We start from the raw sequence: 20,683 nt of genomic DNA on the forward strand, positions 1-20,683 counted from the left end.
ACCTCCCGACTCCCTGACAGCCGCAGCTGCAGCATTGGGTGGAATTATCACCGATAACCTTTCACTGGGATCTGAGGGCACTAAGAGACAAAATCACAACATGTTGTAACTTCTAGGATATGTTTTATCAAGATTAATATAACTACAGAGACAGATGTTCTTGCTTTGATGTGTGCGGTATGATCATAATGTGAAGTAGAAATGTCCAGTAAATCTTATACTGATGGCTCATATTCCAGACTTGCACCAACCTGCATCCACCGCCAGCACATAGGATTCTGGGGTTCGTTCAGGTAGTGGAGGAGGCATCTCCTCACCAGAATGAGCTTTAATAGTACCTGCAAAGTCAAGGTAAAAACTAAGTTGTGCTATTGTTATCTGTGCTGCTTGTGTTGAGACTAACACATGCAGGGAGATGACCATTTACCTGAGGTAGTAGAGTCAAGCTCCAGAGTCTGGTCATTCAGAAACAATGAAGGTGAGCTGACGACGGGACTAATTGTCCACTGTTTGGAGTCTTCTGTGGGGTCTATAGGTGCATCCTCTGACAAAGGGGAGGTTGCAGGAGTGTCAAAGTTGGGGTCCTCCAACATCAGACAAATGGCCGTAGCTACAGCCTGTGACGGAGGAGGGTTCAGTGATGGTATGTCATTATTCTCCTGCATCCTCTCCTCCACAAAAGGTGCTCTTGGGTTTGTATCCACCAGTTTAGGTGAGGTCCTGGGTCCCTCACTGAGTTCCTGGATCATAGCCAGATCCTTAGGAATGGTCTGGAGTAGGTGCCATTGTTGCTGGTCCCTCTGCAAGTCCTTGGTTTTCAAGGCAATGAGATTTTCTGAAGCTGAGGGCAAAGGAGTGAGGTGCTGTGGCAGAAATTCCCTCTCCTCGTCGAGCAGGTGCTGGAACTGTGGCATCAAATCAAACTCTTCACGCAGGTCACGTAACTCACTCTCAGTGATGTCAGCAGACTGGACCATTGTCACCTGGCCAGTTTAAAGGAGGAGAGTTTGTGAACAGGATTTGATTAATGTAGACAATTTGTATATAAATGCATAAAATATGTAGATTCTGCTTGATGTGATTAATGTTTACAGTGAGTGAGCGCAATATTGCAAATTACGTAACTGCTGAACAACTCACTACCTTGTTAACAAGTGTTACTGACGAAGGCTTAAGCCCCTAGTTTGATAATTTTCCACTCATCTATAATAATGCAACTGAAACCACAAGAGAGCCTGCCACATCTGATGTTTCTGTTGATAGTCACGGTTATGCTTCTCACTTCATGTTGGTGTGCACTTATGCATTTCCACTGTTTCTGTTTACTCTGGCTCTTTCACAAAGACGTGTTCCTATAGTTGCTCACCTTGTTCTGGCAGGACTGTGCATCCATGGACTGCAAATATCTCTGAAACAGTAGCTTGATGGTTCTGTAGACTAGCTCGTATTGTTCCTGAGGTTAAACAACAACATCAGAATACTCTATTAGGTGACATGGCCCTGGGGTATGATGCACGGAACACAAATCATCAAAAGAGCTTTGACAGAAGGAAACAACTGACATTAAGAATAGCTCGAAATGTGGGTTTGTTTGCTGGAACATTTGTTTGAAAGAAAACAGCGAGTACCTTGGTTTGAACCAAAGAGGGCCTCTGGGTTCTCATATTTTCAACTAAACTGTAGATATTGAAATCTGAAGTGATCATCTATAAACAAGGACAGAGAGAGCAGAATGTAATTTGGATATTTTTCTGTTAAAAATGTACCATGAGAAAATAATGTACAGAAAATGATCAGGGTGAGGATCTACCTGTTTCATGAGGAGGTTCCAGGTATAATCAATGGCACAGAGGGCTCCTGTTCTACCACAACCAGCACTGAAATCACAGCAGCATAAACTCATTTTTTGACCAATTATGATTACAATTATTAGGCATAGAGACGTGATAGAATTCATGAGACATGATGACATGATTGTTTGTTTCCTTGCACTCATTGCTCTGGATTGCAAGAATGTCACCCATCCAGTACTCTTAGCCGGTTTGCACAAATGCTAATAAGTCACTTATAGTCCTTGATTAATCCGCTTAAAAGGGCTTATCTCAGTGGAATAACTTGACCTGCTGAGAACAGCTTAGCAAGATAATATTATGAATGCAAGATGGTAAATTCAAAGCATGAAAGTTTGAGTCACAAGATGCTTTTTAGAGTGAAACGCCACTGACAGGAGCCTTTTCAGCAGCTGTGTGTTGGTGAACTCCCTCAGAAGTGGAGTGACTGTCTGACATGTAGGTTGGATCTGCCACTGACTCAACGTTCCATTTTTGACACATCACCCTCAAAAAGATGTGACAAGTTTTCAAACCGCATTTTTCTACTGCCTTTTAATAGTTACATAATGTGTACATTGAAGTCATGAATAAACTATGACTTACATTTTCAGGTAAGAGACAAAACTAAAAGAAAATATGCACTTCATTACACTTAGAAATAACAGAACATTGTGTAAAACCAAGCATTAGACTTAGTTGAATGTCCGAAGAGTTGAGTCCATGTTTGCAAAAACAGCTGTTTTAAATCTTAATAAACTGAGTAAGAAAAGCAAAAAAACATTGAGAAGTAATTACAAAAGTCTCCAAACTAAGCTACACATATCCTCTCATGTACTCCTTTACAGCTGTGTTGCTCAAATTTGATACCCTCAAAAGCTTAGTAGGGTAGTAGTTCAATAGTTTCACATTGATTCATGAAAAGAAATATGTCTAATCAAGCACAGAACACAAACACATGCAGCTGTCTGTCTGTCTGTCTGTCTGATGCAGGTGGCAATACTTGAGTCTGACAAAGTGGAACTTTCAATACAATGTAAATGCAGGTTTTAAATCACCCATACTGTAAGCGTTGGAAAAACTGAGGGGAAATGCCCACACGTGTGCTTTCAGACCTAGTGGGTCGTTGGCTAACCGCCTATACACATTTCCTGTCTAGAAGAAAGAGAGGAGGGGCCAAACCTCTCAGACCTAACGCAGGGGGGCAAGTACACGCTGCCCACAACACTTCGCTCCCATAGCAACTAGTCGATCAAAACCAGAAGTGCAACGTTTCTGTGATCTATGCTTGCTTTAGAGTTTTCACACCCTGGAACAGATGACAAATTTCATACATTGTTGCAATTTCTGTTTGTGATACTCTAAAAAAAAAAAAAAAACACTGTAGCAATTAATAACAATAATGATACGCTTATTTTCTATAGTACATTGTCCAACTTAAAAATACATTTAAAATGTCTAAAAAATTTAACTGAATAAAAATGGCAAGCAAACATTTTGAAGCAGTTCCAAAGTGCAACGAAACCAAGTAGAAAATGAAACTGTATTTTCCAAGCTGGATGGCGCTAAACTAGGTGTGGTTTGCTGGTTAAGACTATTTGCACACCCTGAAGCCTATTCACAGTTCCAGATAAAAGAAAATTACAATAGCTAAAATTAGTGATGATTTGTTTTTTGTTTTTTGCATGAGAAAGCGGAAGATAAGATCTGACTTTTGTTCTAAATGTAAAAATGTTATCTTAGTGACACATTTGTGTGGTTTCTAAAATCTCTGAACTTATAATGTCAGTCTCAAAGCTTTTAGTGTCTGACTCAACCTGTTTTGTAAAAAGTTCCTTAAACCTCTGTCTGTTAGTTTACGTTAACTTGTTTTCACAAAGTTGTATGTCACCCAGCTTGTAATGTTCTTTCAGCAGTGAGTCAAACATCATCTGCATAGCTAGGAAAGTTTGCTTATTTAGGAAAATGCATCATGTTGTTGAAATTATCTGGCCAGTTGGGAGCATGAACAGTGAGAATATGAATAACCTCAATGTGTATTTGGTACAATTCATTTTTAATATTACAGGCATACATTATGACCACCTGCCTAATATTGTGTTGGTCCCCCTTATGTGGTCAAAAATGCTCTGAGCCATTGGGTCTGGACCAGAGGACCTCTAGGGTGTCCTTTTGGGTCTGGCACCAGGATGCTGGCAGTGGATCCTTTGGGTACTCTGGATTATGCAGTGTTGCCTCTGTAAATGAAACTTGTTCCACTGCATCCTGTTGATGCTTGATCAAAATGGAGTCTTGGAAGTTTGGAGGTCAAATCAGCATGTTGTTCCTGATTGTTTGATGTTTTTGCGATGTGGTGGGGTGCGTTTTCCTGCGGGGGTAAGCCAGTGACATTTACGATTGTCATTTGCATGAAGGAGTGTGCTTGTTCTGGGACGTTTATTTGGGTGTCGAAGTCTCATCAGCACGGATTCCAAAATCTGAGGTTTTCTAACAGAACTCCACATAGTACCAATAGGATCAATGTTATAACTAATTTTAGTTACTTGGCTTTTGATTAGATGAGATGGTGTAAATAAAAGTAGAGATCCATTGTGAGAATAGGATGCAGTGATTTGATGAGTCAGATGGAGAACTTCCACACAAGAGATTGGAAATCCTGGTGAAAGTTCCAAATTAACATTGGCCCAATAACAATCTCCACGCTGATGGACTCATTGACTTTGAACCACATTCTCAGTACATGTGGGCTTTGGGCTATCCTACTGTTAAACCATAAATTGCATGCAGGCACTGAAATCAACTTTTTGATGCTATTTTGCAAAATAGCAAAGTTCACAGAAAAATTGATGACGTATAAACATGATTGTCCTGGCCCACGCAAAAGGTGCACAAACCATGGGTTGATAATTCAGGGAAGAAATCCACTGACTAGGTGACAGGCTATTACAAGTTTGTAGAGTTGTCTGGATTTTCAGTCATATGATCTTCAGATTCATGACTTGCCTGATGTTTGGTAGTTGCCAAAACATCAAACGGGATGTCCCAAACAGGAACTGATCTCATCAAACTCAGAATGAAACACAAGTCCAGATTCCATTTCCAAAAATTTTAAAAGCTTTTTAAGCATTTTTTGTGTCCCCAGTTTGTCTGTAGACCCAGAAAATATTAAAAGACACACCATACTTTCTTTCTTTTGTCCATATATCAGAAAGCGTCTCTGAATGATGGCCCTTTCACATTGAATACCACAGCTGCACCACTGTTCTCTGAAACCCATTCATTCCAGTGGCTTGTACTGTGTAACTACGGTTTGCCATTGTGCCGAGCATATTTTCTTTATTAGTTTGTTGCTTTTTCCAGATTTCCACCTGCTGCAGCTTTTAGTTTATGCGTCAAAATAGGTCTAGGAAAAGACCATGGATAGGGTCGAAAACAAAAGCAAATAGCTGGCGGACCAGGTACGGAGCCCTGTGGAACACCACATGGAATGCAATAAGTAAATGAAACATGTTTACCAACTCAGACAAAAGAAAAAACTGCCTCCCAGGTAGATAAGTGTGAAAACTGTTAACATCGTTTTTTGAGAAATGAAGACCAAATGCTTTCATGAGTCTAAAAGTATAGAATGATCATTTTTATTAGGACCATGACAAAGCATTACCCACATCAACACTTTTCTGAGGTCATTTCAGACTTTTCTGAAGGCCCTTTGGTGCCGTGATTTTCTCTGTGTGGTTTTGACAGTCAAATCAATATTTTCTGTAGATGTTGTTATCACTGAAGAAGCTATTTAACTGTCCATTAACCCCTTTTGCTTTGTTGATGATGGAGATGTCGGTATAGGATCAAGCACTTTTTGTCTTATAGAGAATTTTTTTAGAATTAAACATAAACTGCTTTGAGGTTAAAAAAAAAAAAAAAATGTGCTCAACACATTCAAGTTCTAAAGGGATGACTGACCTGCAGTGGATACAAATAGGGATGTCATCATGGGCTTGATGGGAGCGCATCTCATGCAACATGTCCAGAATGGGAGGGATGGAGTCTGGGACACCATGATCTGGCCAGTTGACATAATGAAGCTGCTTCAGAGTTCGGCTACACTGCAAAAATCAGTAGAAGTAGACAAATACATTTAGTGCACCTTTTACTACCATATGTGTTATCATATGTAACGATTTACACAAATCAGTAAACCTGTCTTAAAGATGTCGAGTAGGAAACTGCCTTTCATCTTTGTAGCAGTAAACAAAACATCATCTGATAAATCCTTGCTGACAATAATTCTCATAGTCAGGTTATAAACAGTGCTTACATTGCGGTAAGTCAACCTTAACGTCCTTGACAGATAGTCTCCTTTATTTTCCTCAGAGACCTGTACAAAGATATGAGACGCTGTGAATGTATTTAATATTATATAGGTCGCATGAAATTATAATTACAGCATATGTTCCAGGAACTTGTCAAAGTAGCGTAAGAGTAAAAATACTCACACAGTTAACTGTAAAAGGTTCACAAACAAATGTGTCCTGTTGGTTCTGAGGCCAGTAGAGCTCACATTTTTTCTATAAAAAACAAAAACAAAACAAAAACAAAGGGTAAAGAAACCACTGTGGTTTTCACATTTTACATGTAAATTTCATGCTTTTACACCCATATGCAAACTCAACAAAAAGACCTTCAAGATGCACATCAGACCAACACTCACAGTGATAAAATAAAATGGTTTATGCAACCACGCTGAGCTAAACATGATATACAGGCATATATATAGCATATAAAGACAGTGTTACCTTCCCCATCTCAAATTCTCGACAGGCCATCACTACGACCTAGAGTCAGATATGACAATAGGAGATGTAATGTACCAAAATATAACATGGAGACCTTTTTACCTCAATGTATGAAGCCATGATTATTATTTTAAAGCATTGTGCTTGACCTGAGAACAACATGGCTATGTCCACAGTCGAGTGGTACCTGTATGTTGTATTCCCAAAGCATCCTCAGGAAGTCCACTACTGTGTGTGGCAGAGGACCCTGAGTAGCAATGTAAGCCCTGGAACCCGACACTCCCTGTACACAGAACAAAGCTTATTCTTAGGAGCACAGAGGATGTTCATGCTGATTTTGCAATGTGATTGATACAGTGGTATTTATTGCAGCGGCACTGTCAACCCAGCTAGCATGCAATGTTCACACAACTTTGACTAACAGTAGTTACAAATTGTAAATGTTTCAAAGAAAATGTTCTAATTTAATCTTCATGGAACAATTAAAAGTATTTATCATTTCGAAAGACGGTTTTAAATGGTTGAATGTAAAACATAACATTTTAACTGTAATAATTAAAGGGATCTTTCGAGGATATCACAGATTGTGCTACATTGTGAAAGAAGATGAAACATAAAAATGTTTTCAAGATGTTATTAAAGCCTTACCTGTCATACATTTTAGGGATGTTGTTGAGGTGACTCACAGAACATTCTTTTATAAAATATTCCCCAAATTTTATAAAATATTACATGACAACAAAAAGGTCTTAAGAATGTCAAGGCATTACATTCTTACAATGTCATGACCAAATACGTCTTCAAAGAAATGTATTCTACCTTATCTTGGGAACACAAAAATGTCTCTTTGTTTAGAACAAAATAAGTCTGGCTGGGCGTTTACCTTGATGAAACTGGCGTTGATGTAGTCTGTGTCATTTTTAGCTGTGGTGAGAGTGAGCTTTACTCTGCTGTGGTCAACTGAAGGAAGAGGAATATGTAGTTAGAGCATGTCACAGAACTCAGCACTCGTGATTGTGTTGTAGCTTTTCACAACCTTATGATAAAATAACGAGAAAACAGAATAAGAATAAAAGCAAAATGAATACATATTTATTTTACTATATATGTATATATATTTATATGTTATTATTATATATTATATTAAAACATTATCCAGTGACAATATGTGTAGGAAGCTTTTTTTATGACAAAATAATAACGCTGATCAAATGAATTGAATCAGATAAATACGGTTTGTCAACATCCATAGTCATACTGGAATCATTATACTAATCTAACCCAACACTATAGGTTGTTTCATAACATGTTTTTTTAGGTCATCTGTACCACAGTGGAAGCTATCAGATACCTGAAATGTGATTTAGCACCATTATTTGCTATTAGCATCATGCAAACTATTTTACTGTAAGCCCATTTATTCATTTATGTGTATTTTCAGTATTTATGTTTCAAAGGGCATGGTGATAACTCAAAAAGAGAAATCTGACAATGTCTAAACTGCCTAAATGTGGACTTAGAGATAATTATCATGATTGAAAGCAGAAATGCAATTTTTGTAAAGGTGCACTGAGCAAAGCTTACAGGGAAGAATGTCCTTGTATCGGTTCTTCTTGATGTTTTCCGTTTTTTCTGCTGTCTTGGAGGGGTAGGTCTTGTCAGTGCGGTACTTCGTTGACTGATTTTTCAACCTCTGAAAAATGCAAGAGCAATGTTAAACCTGCTTCATGGCATTTTTGTCATAATTCCTTGATGTGTAAATGTCAGCTGACTTTTTGGTTACTGAGTATCACACAAAGTACAGCTCCTTTCAGACCAGTTGTACACTGCTGATAAATAGTTACTTTATGAATGTGTCTGTGTGATACCCATACAAAGGAGTCTTAATGTTCTGTCTTGTTGAGATTGTGTCAGAGAGGTTATGTTTAATCTCCATAGTAACCGTTGAGCTTTTTTTGGAAGAATTTCATACTAAGTCTCAACTGCAGTTCATTAGAAGGAATGTGGAAGGCTCTGAAGTCAACTGGAGGACAGTTCTTTGGTCTAAAGAGATCAAAATTGAGCTTTTTGGCCATTGGAATAGATAGTATGTGGCGCACATTATCATAAAACACAGAGTGCCCAGCGGTGGTGGTAGCATCATGATGTGGGTGTAATTCTCGAGATCAGACCTCAATTAAATTGATAATTTTTGACTGGTTGTTTGTTCATGAGCTCAGTGCAACCTGACAAAGCCTAAGCAGTTTTCTTAAGGAGAATTGAGTAAAATCGCAGTGTCCATATGTGCCAGGCTGACTGAGACCTATCCACACAGGTTTAACGCTGTAATTTCAGCCAAAGGTGCATCTACGAAATACTGATTTGAAGGGGGTGAATACTTGTGCAGTTGCGCTTTTTACGTTTTTTTTGTCTTTTGTCTTTTATAAATTCTTTTCCAAAAAGCTGAATTAATTACTGACCATGATTCAATGTTGAAAAGCAAGGATAGAGGAAAACTTCCAAGTGTGTCAGGAAAAAGATGGGCAAATCACATGTCATAATGTTCAAACATGGTCACTTTTTATGTGATTCAAGCCCAGGTGAAGACCTTATGACTCATTTAACTTGAAGCTGACATGATGCCTCATAAACTCCGAGGATTTCCAGCCTAAATTGACTCAGAACGTATGACACAAAGTTAAACTCATGCCTTCAGTTGTTGAGACACTGGCCTTTTTGTTCAGAGGCCAGTTCTCACAGTTCCAAAAAGTCTGTTAAAGGCCTCATGGACCATCTGCGCTTCGAACACCACAGAGCGCTTTTTGTCCTAAAGGGAAGTGATGCAATAGACCCCTTCCTCTGCAGTGCTTGTGGTGGCAGCAGTATGACAGCAGGAGGGTTGCATTTGAAGCACATGCCGCTGTCCTTAGGCACTGGCATGTCACTCATCACCATGGCAGCAGCCCATAGATGATGTCATCCTGAGACTTACAACATCTAATGAAGATTTGTGTGTGTGTGTGTGTGTTGTGCGTGTGTGTGTATACATGATGTGCTTGTTGCTAGTGCTAATCTTTGTTAGTTGATAAAAGTTTCTGCATTTGCCTATGAGTCTTCCTCATTCATGTATCCTCCTTGACAAGCATCAGCGCAAAGAGGAAGCATAAAGATGGCGTTAATACAATAGCAGTATGGTACTTCCCTGAACATAATGTCTTCTGTAAAAATCTGAAAGTCTAGAACACTGCGAGCTTTCATTTTCACTCTGCTTACTGTCAATTCATTCAGCATAAACAAAGATAATACGTTTTACATGGTTTGCGATCATGTGATAATGAAAATCACAGGGGAAGTGCCATCTATGTTGAGACTTCCCCCACTTCACAGCTCAAAACAGTGCTTTAAAGAAGGGAACATGACAGATGACTCACCGCAAACTCCCCAGCAATGCCATTCAGTGCCCCCTTGTCAACAGCCTCCTGTCTCTCCAGCTGAGCCAGGAAGCCCCTCAGTATCCAGGCCTGCTGCTCCATTGCTGGCTGTACACTGCCTGGGATTGGACACCTTTCACAGGCATGTCAGGACACAAAGGTCCTGGTCCACAGGTCATGGAGTAGAGTTGTCACAGTTTAAGTCCAGGGCTGTGGCACTTCTGCTGCTGCTGCTGCTACACGGAGCACTTCTCTATTGCTCAGTCTCACATCAAAGAACTATTGTGAGGGAACGAATGATTTGTCTTAGAGGAAGCAAGAGTGAGCTAACAGGTTCTGTGGTCAGATTAAAAATATTGCCGCGCCCCCTGTCTCTCACTGGGTCCTAAAGTCGCTCGAGTGTTTGATTGCATGAAAGTGTTGCAGAGGGAATGTCAGGGAAACACCCACAGAAACAGTGGGCCACACATTTATGCATATAGGCAGACACAAACAGCTGATCCTATCCAAAGTCAGTTGCAGGCTATGCAGGCAGTCTAGCCTGTTGGACAGCATTCAGGACACACAAGAGGAGTGGAGGAAGGATGAGTAGGGATGGAGGCTGAGGCAGAAGGAGTGGTGAACCGAGAGCATGTCTGAGAATCCTGCAAATCCTGATATACTCTGTCTCACTTACTGTGTCAGCAGTAAACTGTCCTCCCTCTGGAAGGTTTTCATTTACCCACTTTATGTACACAGCTGCCACTTTTTTCCAATTCAAGACAAAACAGTGTCACACAAATTTGTTGTTGAAACTGTTCAAACTCAATTAACTTATTGTAATTTGTTTAAAGGGTATGAAGCTCCATTTATTTTCATTTTCGACCGAGAATACTTTAAAGAGCAGTGGGAGGAGCTCTGTTGAAAGGAAGCAAGGCAATAAGTCAGCCATGCAAGACTTTCCTTTATTATATATATATATGTGTGTGTGTGTGTGTGTGTAGCAAGCTTAGCATTAAAAAGAAAATGAACAAGAATAGTGATATATACTTACTGAAGGAGCTGACGTGCAGATCATGTGTGAAGAAGTTACTAATTCTGCATCAATTACATTCAGAAGTGTTTTTTTCTCACATGATTTATGACCAAGACGGTCTAAACATACATTGCAAAGTTCAACGGGTGTTTTATGCTACATTAGTAATCTAGTGACATCTAGTGGCTTTGTGGTAAACCAACATAAAATCTCCAAACACATCTGTCTAAAACTGCCTATTCCATCTTACGCCAATTGCTCAGTGTTTTGCATTGTTTTTACTGTTTTAATGTGTATTTTGCATATATATGTATATGTCTGTATGGTGTCCTTGAGTGCCAAGAAAAAAAAATTAAAATAAATTTTATTGTTATTACTATTATATGGTTAAGTCATCGTTTTATTGTATTAGGTCTGATGTCACAAAAAAGACAATCTGACAGTTATTGATCCATTGAAATGACAGTCAGAACAAGTCAAACTAAGGCGTGTTGCCATTTTCAAAATGTACTTTGGCCAGTGATAAAAAATCTGTATAATTTAAGGGGCTTTTACAATCATACAACCTGTAATCAGTATATGGCTTACATTTGTGTGCTCAAAGGAAAAAACCAAATGAAAGCGTTGATGGAGCCTGCAGCACCTACAGGAAGCTGCCATCACCACAGTCCACCTCAACAGCTTCCTGAGTGACGATTGTTGCTCTTAACATTTCACACACTCAAATTAAAATCTTGACACCTAGTCTGACTTTACTTTTTCATGGAGAGCAAGATGTGCTTTACAACTTCTACTAACAATCAGAATCATCTTTCTGTTTTGTGTAAGAATTCAACAAATTATATTCATGTAAGAAAACAGTTGTTTTCAAAACTCTTCTTTAGCTACGTAAAGCTAAAAGCAATTTCGCTGCTAATCTGAATGTCAATAATGGCTGGAAAAGGAATTGATTAAAACTCGAATTAGATATGTAATCATCTGTAATATTACAGATGCAACAATTAGAAAAAAGAACACTATTGACGTAACCTGCAACTGTAACCTACAGAGCACCTACAGGAAGCTGCAGAGGTGGACTGTAGTGACTGCAGCTTCCTGAGTGCTGATTTTTGTTCTTTACGGGTCACACTGCGGCGTTTCTCCTCAAAATGAGGGCACTATATCTGGTTTTGCTTTTTCATGGTGAGTAAACTGTAGTTTCCAACTTCTATTAATGATCATCATAATTTTGCTAAATATAAAATTCTCAATCTTTTTATTCCTGAAACAAAAAAAGTAATATATCATTTCTATTTAAGTTGACTATTGAGCAAATATCTATTTCAATACACAGCTAACTGTCTTATATTACGTGTTTATTCTTGACTTTATGAATGATTGAAAATTGAAAAGAGAAAATCTTTAATCCTATGTAAATAGCCTGAAAATTCATGCTTAAGTAGCCATCATACGCAGAAATACATTAGAAATATATTTTGGTAATTTAGTCTTTGACTCCTTTTCAGTAACACATTTTTGTAGACATTTATTTTCATGGTTTATTTTCATATCCTGGAATTGTTCTCTATTTGTGAAAATTCTATTTTAACATTTAAAACAAACATTTTTGTATATTAATATTCCTGACATAGAAATATCTGTTCTAAATGAGGAAAAAACTTAAGAAAGTCTTTTCACTTGTAAAAGTTATTATTCACATGTATGCATGAGTTTTTCCTGAAGCTCGCTTGCACTTTCAGTTTAGATTAGGTTTTTGCATGACACCCATCATTTTGTTTTTGTTTGTTTGTTTTTACATTTTACTTTAATTAATAGTAAATATTGGGGAACAGTTTAAATTAGAATCAGGTTTAAATTGACTACGCAGTCAACCAACCTAAAACAAGAATGTTTCTAATTTCTAATAATTCGATTTCACTTGTGTTTCAGCAAGTCTTCAGCTTCAGTGTGACAAAAGAAACATCAGAGCACATATTGGAGGTGAATTCATCCTCATCTGCAAATATGATACAAACCATTTCCTCTACAGTAAAAAGTACTGGTGCCGAGGGAACTCCGGAAATACTTGTGAGATTTTGGTGGATTCAGAAAGTGCTTCCAAAACTAAAAACACACACAGATCTGTTATAATAGATGCAGGAAGAAGAGGGCTGTTGGTGAAAGTGACAAATCTCCAGTTTGATGACAGTGGAGTGTACTGGGTTGGGATTGACAAAATCTATGCCGACATCATGACTTCAGTTTCTGTGGTTGTCACTCAAGGTAAGAATGAAGCAGACTCTTGCAATGCATAGCTTGGAAAACGTCTGCGATAGTATCAGCTGCATGTATGAACTGCATTTGGACATTTGCCTAATTCTGCCAAGCTGAATGATTTTAATATTTTACTTGTTTCTTTGGGTCAGTTCCAGTATCTAAACCCAGACTCTGGCCTTTGAGCTCTCTGGCAGACAGGTTGACATGTTGGGGGAAGTCAGTGACTGTACGCTGTGATAGCGAAAGGGGCACTGACATTCAATACGCCTGGTACCTCAAAGACATCCTGCTGTACCACTCGTCAGACTTGAGCCTCCACTGCAGTTTAGTGGAAAAAGACAGTGAATATTACTGTGTTGCCAGTAATGACATTAACAGTGAGAACAGCGATCTTGTCTCTGTCCAGGTTCTGATGCCTGCAGACAGCAGCTGCATCTATGTGGTTAAGATTCAGGGTAAGAACAGATGCGCTTTAGCAATTTAGAAGTATCATTTCTATGAAGTCTGTGTTTGCAAGATTTTACTGATTCTTTCAAAATACTTCATAACATGTGCACTATGAATTACAAAAAAAAAGAAAAAATTCTTAATTATATTTTAGATACAAAAATGATACATTCTAAATTTTAAAAAACCTACTTAAAGGAAGTGAGAATATAATGAATGTTAATACTTAAATACACAAAGTACAAGTTGTAATGTTCTCTTTTTTTTTTTTAATCATCAGGCCAACCCATTTATGACTGTGCAGACAGAATGAGCACAACCACAGTCCAACCAACACCTCTGTCTACCTGCCAACCCACCACCAGAGTAAACTCATCCACAAGGAACCTGACTTTACTGATCAATCACACTGATCACAATCCATTTTTCAGAAGGTTAGACTATATGCTGCTTTTTGCTTGCTCTCGTGGACATAATATTAAAAGTGTTTGTTGTCTGAAAACCTGTCACGTCCTTGTTTTTAGGACATGGAGCGGGCTGCCACTCTGGTATTCATTGCTGCGCTGGAGTTCTTTTGCATCCCTGCTGATAATTCTGTCTGCGACTCTTCAGTGTATAAAAACAAGACACAGAAAACATGCTAAGAGGAGGAAGAAAGTTTGTTTCAGGCAACATCGTCATCTGGCTCAGAGACCTTAGTTTACAGTGGTGGTTCTATCAGCCTCTGTAATGCTGGTTTTGTGTTGTTTTTTCTTTTTGCTCACCAAGGTTCCTTGATAAAATGTGATAATTCTCATCTGTGGTGAGAATGAGCTTAGTTCTGCTGTGGTCAACTAAAAGGGGGACTAATATGTGATTAAAGTATGAATACTGCACAACTCATGGGTTGTTGGTTGTGCTGCAACTTTTCACAACCTCCTGGTAAAATCATGAATATACATTAAATTATGCTCCTATTCCTAAGTTTAAATTGATACAGTACCATGTTGATCTATTTTCTCACATTAATGTTTCGAGAGGTATAGTGGAACTCAAAAAGTCAATGTTTTTTTGTGGTGATATTTTCTCTGACACTGTTCAAAATGCCCCAGTGTCCACTCACAGATTATCATCATCATCACTGAATACAGACCTAATGATCAGTGGCCTGTTTTTGTTACTGATGTGATCGACTCCAGCCCCGCCATGACCCTAATGAGGATTAAATGGTGTGTAGATAATGGATGGATGGATAGTGTTCTTCAGAAGGACAGATGAGGAGCCAAAAAACTAATTTAATAATGTAAATTTTGTATTGCTTCATGACCAATGAAACACATACACTCTTCTCTTTGAGAGTATTTATTTACCATTGGAAATTTTCATAGCCTGTTATATAGTGTTTATTTCACATTTTTGTGATGTTGTCTTCTCATTAACAATACATGAACTGTTTTTTTCTCTCTAATGGAGGACAACATGTTGAAATGCGACTTAGCTTATAAAGTTGTGAGTAAATGCAATTAAATTACACTTTTTCACATTTTAAATGGCATACTACACTTAATAATCCTGTATTAAGTGCAATATTAAGTCTTATGTGATATTAAGACAAAAAGCGTTTGTTTTTGTTTTTTGGTGGTGTTTTTCAGAGCATTTTTACTTACTGAAGAAAAACTGTATGTTTTGTTTTCTATAACACAAGTTCATGATAGTTGTGTAGTTTTGGAGTTGTTCAGTCTCATGGGAGTGTCAGGAAATGTACTGTCTGAAAGATCTTCATTTACCTACTTTATGTATATATATATGTATATAAGATTAAATCCTATCATAAATTTCTTGCAAAACTCAAATTGGATAAACTTTTTATCCTTCCATTTTGTTAAATGGGTATGCAGTTTCTACCGTGTCTGTTTTCACTTAGGCTTTTCTAGCTGTTTAAAGGAACTATGGCAGTCAGTCAACCATATGACTTCCTTTAATTATATATAGCAAATCTAATGTTAAAGAGTGAATTATTGAAACTTACATTACGTACTAGAGAAACTGAGTTGAAGCTCATATGTTAAGGAGCTACCAATAATGAAGACATTATAATAAGAAATGGCAGCATTCAACAGATGTATGCCGCATTAGTAACATAGTGACATCTAGTGGCTTTGTGGTAAACCAACATAAAGAGGATTTCTGATTGAAGAGAAGATATGAAACCGAGTGGCATGTATTCAGTTATTTGCAGCATATGTCCAAACCATAGAAACACATGGGGTTTTATTAGATTCAGAAGGTGTTACCCAAACACCCACATGTCCGTCATAATAGAAGAAGGATGAAGAAAGCTACTTGGGAAAGTGACAAATCTCCAGTTTGATGACAGTGGAGTGTACTGGGTTGGGATTGACTAAATGTATGCTGACATCATGTGAAAATATGCATCATTATGGCAGTATCAGCAACATATACAGTGTCTGTAAAAAGTATTTACCTGGAAGATTTCCCTTTTTGTTACTTTTCAACATTGAATCGTGTTAAGATTTCCAAGAGGCTCAAGTGCAGGAAATGAAAAGGCAGAGGATTAATGCAATAAAGGCTGGTTTATTTACAAAACTCAGAATGAGATTAACAAAGCAACAACAGAAAACGACGATGGGAAATGGGCGGAAGAAGAGGGAGAGGGCACTATCTAGGCCTGGCAGCTGCCAACCTGACAAATCATGGTTAATTCAAGTTGGTATTTTGACACAAATTTACCAAAAGAACTCTTTCATGTCATGAGAAAACAAGAAGTAATGCCAATTAACTAAAACAAATGAAATACAAAGCAGTAGACTGCATAAGTATTCAACCCCTTCAAGTCACTATTTAGTGGATGCACCTTTGCCAAATTCTCAATTGGATTGAAATCTTGGCTCTGACTACGCCACTCCAAAACATATACCTTGTTGCCTTTAAACCATTTCTAAGTAGTTTTGCCTGCACGCTTCAAGTAATTGTCTTGCTGGTATTTATAAATATTTTCCCAAGTCACACAGGGTTGATCTATACTTTGCTGCATTCATTTTACCCTCTACTTATACCGCAGTTGCTTGATATGTATTCACTATCCTCAGATGATCTCAATTTCACTAACTGTGCAGCTTCTATTACTTATTTTTACATTTTATATGTTGAATTAATTAACATTAATTTGTTGACATCTGTTCTCACTTTCATATGAAATAGTCTTTTGTGTAAATTCTTGTAAAGTTGCCAAATTAAATTAATCATGATTTATTTCAGAAAAGCAAATTGTCATTACTATTGACTTGAGCAGTGAGAACATGGCTCTACTTTTTTTTCCACGTTCTGTTGCCAGCAGACAGCAGCTGTATTTATGTTGCTGTTAAGAGTCAGTGACTGAAAATGTTCTAGTTCTGGGTGTGGTTCTGTTTCCTCTGTGCCTGTAACTTCTCTTTTTCTTAAATTTCTGAAATGATAATCAACACATTGTGTCATGGTATTTGAGCTGTTCCATTACATCATTTCCTCACTTGCCGCTTAAAAAAGAGCTGTCATGAAGGCGTGATAGAGCATTAAAGCATTCACACCCTCATCTACAATTATAGCTATGGAAAATGACCTTTTGGCCACTGCAAATTTTGACATTGGAACTTATTTATATAATTTACATATAATATTATTTGATTTTTATAATGTTATGTTTTCATAATGGTCATATACTATACAATTTTTCTTACACTGTATGATTGAAGTCCTTTTGTGTAGTTTATTACTTTAGTGACTCCTAGTGGCCATATTAAACACGACACTCTATGCTCACTCTCCTTTCACTTTGCAAATCAGTCCAAGGTTAAGATACAGTGCGACAGTTTCAACTGGATTTGTCCCACCCCAAAATAATCTCTAGAATATTATAAACATGAGCTTCTGTGAACTGATGAGGTCTGCGTTGTTTTTTGGCTGCTGTGAAATCTTTTGCACAAAGTACAAAGTCGAGAGAAGAATGGCATTGCAATGTCTTCTTTTTTTTTTATCATCAGGCCAACCCACTTATGACTGTGCCAACAGAAAGAACATGACCACACTCCAACCACCACCTCTGTCTAACTGCCAAGCCACAATCAGAATCCGCTCTGACACAGGAAACCTGTCTTTCAACAGATTAGACTATATGCTGCTTTTTCCCATCTCCCATGGAAATAATATAAAAGGAAAACCTGTCACATATTTGTTTTTCAGGACATAGAGTGAGCTGTCACTCTATTATACATTGCTGCACTGGAGTTCTTTTGCTTCTTTGCTGATAATTCTGTGCACAATTCATAAATGTACAGGAACAACATGCCAAGAGGTGGAAGAAGATTAATATCAGGCAGATTCGTCATCTGGCTCAGTGACCTGTATTTTACAGATGTGGTTCTTTGGAAGTTCCCGGCCTCTGTGATGCTGGTTTTATGGTTTTATTGCTGTTCGAGATTCTCTGATAACATGTGAGGATTCGCAGTGAATCTGCATCAGCTTGTTAGTCAGGATGTCTCATGCAGTTATTAACAAAGGATTGGTTTCCAAAGCACTCTCACATACAAATCTTTCCAGATCCTTGATTGCTTTACCAGACTGTTATCTGTCTCTACACACTTGCTCAAATGAAATTGTTCTAATAAAGTGAAATACAACCAAACCCTTTAAAATGCTACTGATGATGATGATGATGACTAATGATGATAACAGAAACTAGCCGTTGCTTCCTTATGCCCTGTGAAGGTTCCTACTTTGTCACAATGTGAAATTTATCATATTAAGTTAATACATTAGGCTAGGTGCATTATCGTTCTATTCTCACATGTAAACAAATAAGACATGACATCATTATAAGAAAGGGGGTGCATCTAAGGCCCTGAACTTCTCCTCAGGTCTTGTGCAAAAGCAACACACCTCTCATCTCTATATTTGAATCACTTAAATCACTGCAAGAAACACTCTGCTGTCGCTGTTTTTGTCTTAATGAGTGTAAACTGATGTCAGTAAAGTGTGGAAATTTTCTGATGAGTGATTCAGGTGTCTGTGCTTTACAACAAGGTTAGTTATTACAAGATATAAAGAAATGCAAATACCTCACCCACATACCTGGAAACTAATCTCCTTCACAAACAATGAGTCAATAGAAAAGTGTTTTCTGGCAAGGAAATATGCCATCTATTAAAATGGAAAGGGTTGGCAGAAAAGCAGGGATGGATCCTCTCCAAATGCAGACTTAGTGAGCACAGTCAGGCCATTAGGAAAGGCTGACACAAGAAGTCAAGTCTGCAAAAGTAGAAAGAGTCTGTGTACACTGCATGACAGGCCAGGTAGAGACAGAGGTACACCTTATTGAATATGACACTTATCTTGACATAGCTTGTTATACATGATGCACAGAAACCCAACAAACGCTTTTACTCTTTGTCGTCAGTCATATTCTTTCAATTGCTTATTGCTTTTTTTTTTTTTTGGAACTACACCATCCTTGATGCTTTGTCAGTAGTAAACATGATGTTCATACTTATTAAGCATATTGAATTGTGAAATTGTGAATTATGTCCCATCAGAAGCTTTGAAGCACCCATATAATTCTTGAAATAAGAACTGCAGTGGTTTTGGGTCTTGGTCCAGGGTAATCTGGATCTATTTTTAAAGTCAGAGACTGAAAATCTCACATTCAGTACTTCCCACATTGTAAAAACTGTGGGTCTTACAGATTTTGTCAGATTTTATTTCAGAACCATCAAGCTTGTCATGGAGCCATTTCAACTTCAGTGTTGTTTCTATGACATGACATTTTTTGAGCTAACATAGATAAGGAAGTTACTGTTTTTGTAACTTTGCTTTTTTGTAACCGGAAAACCAGCAGTGAGGACAATGACTTGCTTCTTGGCAGTCAGTTTGCTTCCTCGTATTGACCCAGCCTGGGTTTGGTCAATTCCATTACACTCTATTAAGGCTTTGTATGATCGTCTGCATTGCTACCATTAAAATATAGAAAATTGTGAGTGACCACCATAAGACATGAGCATGTACAATTTAAAGAAGAGAGCAAAGTCTTTCTAGAAAATAAGCGACAGCCTTCACTGTAAACAGAGATGCCATCTTCAAAGGAACAGTGGGTTCCTCTAGGCTTTTGGCAGGATATTGATGTCTGGTGCTCTTTACTGCAGGTTTAGGAGCCTCAGATTGATTCTGCATGCAGATTTGCTCAAGCCCCTTATAAACTGTAAGGAAAAAATTACATAACGCAACTCATAAAAAGGCTTTTCAACATTTAGCATTTATTTATTGCTGTGGTTCTAAAAGTTATAGATGCCCAATTATGATTAGAAGCTAAATTATTTATAAGACTTGAAAATAGAATTATTTTTTTGCCATTAAACGAAGTAATGTATGGATGATATGTTTAATAGTGAGAGCTTATTGTAGCCCTTGTTATAATTTGAAGAGTTTTGGTTAAGGGGCTGCACAGTGGCGTAGTGGTTAGCACTTTTGCCTTGCAGCAAGAAGGTCCCTGGTTCGCGTCCCGGCTTTCCCGGGATCTTTCTGCATGGAGTTTGCATGTTCTCCCTGTGCATGCGTGGGTTTTCTCCGGGTTCTCCGGCTTCCTCCAACAGTCCAAAAATATGCTGAGGTTAATTGATCATTCTAAATTGCCCGTAGGTGTGAATGTGAGAGTGATTGTTTGTCTCTATATGTAGCCCTGCGACAGACTGGCGACCTGTCTAGGGTGTCCCCTGCCTTCACCCGAGTCAGCTGGGATAGGCTCCAGCCCCCCCCCGCGACCCTAGTGAGGATTAAGCGGTGTATAGATAATGGATGGATGGAGTTTTGGTTAAGGACCACGGACTGCAGGACAAGATGCGTCACTGATAGGCTTCCTGTGTTTCTGTCAACAGGGCGCATGCATCAAGAGGCAACACACTGTGC

At 38.2% G+C, this 20,683-nt stretch overlaps 2 protein-coding genes across 5 annotated transcripts in view; one reads left to right on the forward strand and one right to left on the reverse strand.

Moving 5' to 3' along the window:
- The window catches only part of ptpn22 (protein tyrosine phosphatase non-receptor type 22), a 22,007-nt gene extending 10,184 nt beyond the window's left edge, over positions 1–11,823 (reverse strand). For all 4 annotated transcript variants that reach the window (XM_023294277.3, XM_055013068.1, XM_023294276.3 and 1 more), the window contains exons 1-14: positions 10,033–11,823; positions 8,207–8,315; positions 7,506–7,582; positions 6,810–6,905; positions 6,623–6,661; positions 6,323–6,394; positions 6,145–6,204; positions 5,790–5,932; positions 1,811–1,877; positions 1,629–1,706; positions 1,367–1,453; positions 428–983; positions 252–338; positions 3–80 (exon numbers count right to left, since the gene is read on the reverse strand). In XM_023294277.3, coding sequence (XP_023150045.2) covers positions 3–80; positions 252–338; positions 428–983; positions 1,367–1,453; positions 1,629–1,706; positions 1,811–1,877; positions 5,790–5,932; positions 6,145–6,204; positions 6,323–6,394; positions 6,623–6,661; positions 6,810–6,905; positions 7,506–7,582; positions 8,207–8,315; positions 10,033–10,134 — 1,651 coding nt within the window. In that variant the 5' untranslated portion in view covers positions 10,135–11,823. The remainder of the gene's footprint in view (positions 1–2; positions 81–251; positions 339–427; positions 984–1,366; positions 1,454–1,628; positions 1,707–1,810; positions 1,878–5,789; positions 5,933–6,144; positions 6,205–6,322; positions 6,395–6,622; positions 6,662–6,809; positions 6,906–7,505; positions 7,583–8,206; positions 8,316–10,032) is intronic.
- A 270-nt stretch (positions 11,824–12,093) lies between these two features.
- LOC111584923 (uncharacterized) lies at positions 12,094–17,366 on the forward strand. The gene is made up of 5 exons (XM_023294275.3): positions 12,094–12,229; positions 12,977–13,309; positions 13,453–13,758; positions 14,031–14,184; positions 14,275–17,366. The coding sequence occupies exons 1-5, from the start codon at positions 12,196–12,198 to the stop codon at positions 14,447–14,449; spliced, it is 1,002 nt and encodes a 333-aa protein (XP_023150043.1). The 5' UTR covers positions 12,094–12,195; the 3' UTR covers positions 14,450–17,366.
- The last annotated feature ends 3,317 nt before the right edge of the window (positions 17,367–20,683 follow it).

Source organism: Amphiprion ocellaris, chromosome 8, assembly GCF_022539595.1.
Source record: "Amphiprion ocellaris isolate individual 3 ecotype Okinawa chromosome 8, ASM2253959v1, whole genome shotgun sequence".
NCBI classification, from domain to species: Eukaryota; Metazoa; Chordata; class Actinopteri; family Pomacentridae; genus Amphiprion; species Amphiprion ocellaris.

Excerpts from the sequence above, each read along its gene's own strand:
- LOC111584923 (XM_023294275.3), top strand. The coding sequence starts at position 12,196 with ATGAGGGCACTATATCTGGTTTTGCTTTTTCATG. Across the intron at positions 13,310-13,452 it reads TTCTGTGGTTGTCACTCAAG|TTCCAGTATCTAAACCCAGA; the intron begins GTAAGAATGAAG and ends TCTTTGGGTCAG. Across the intron at positions 14,185-14,274 it reads CACAATCCATTTTTCAGAAG|GACATGGAGCGGGCTGCCAC; the intron begins GTTAGACTATAT and ends CCTTGTTTTTAG.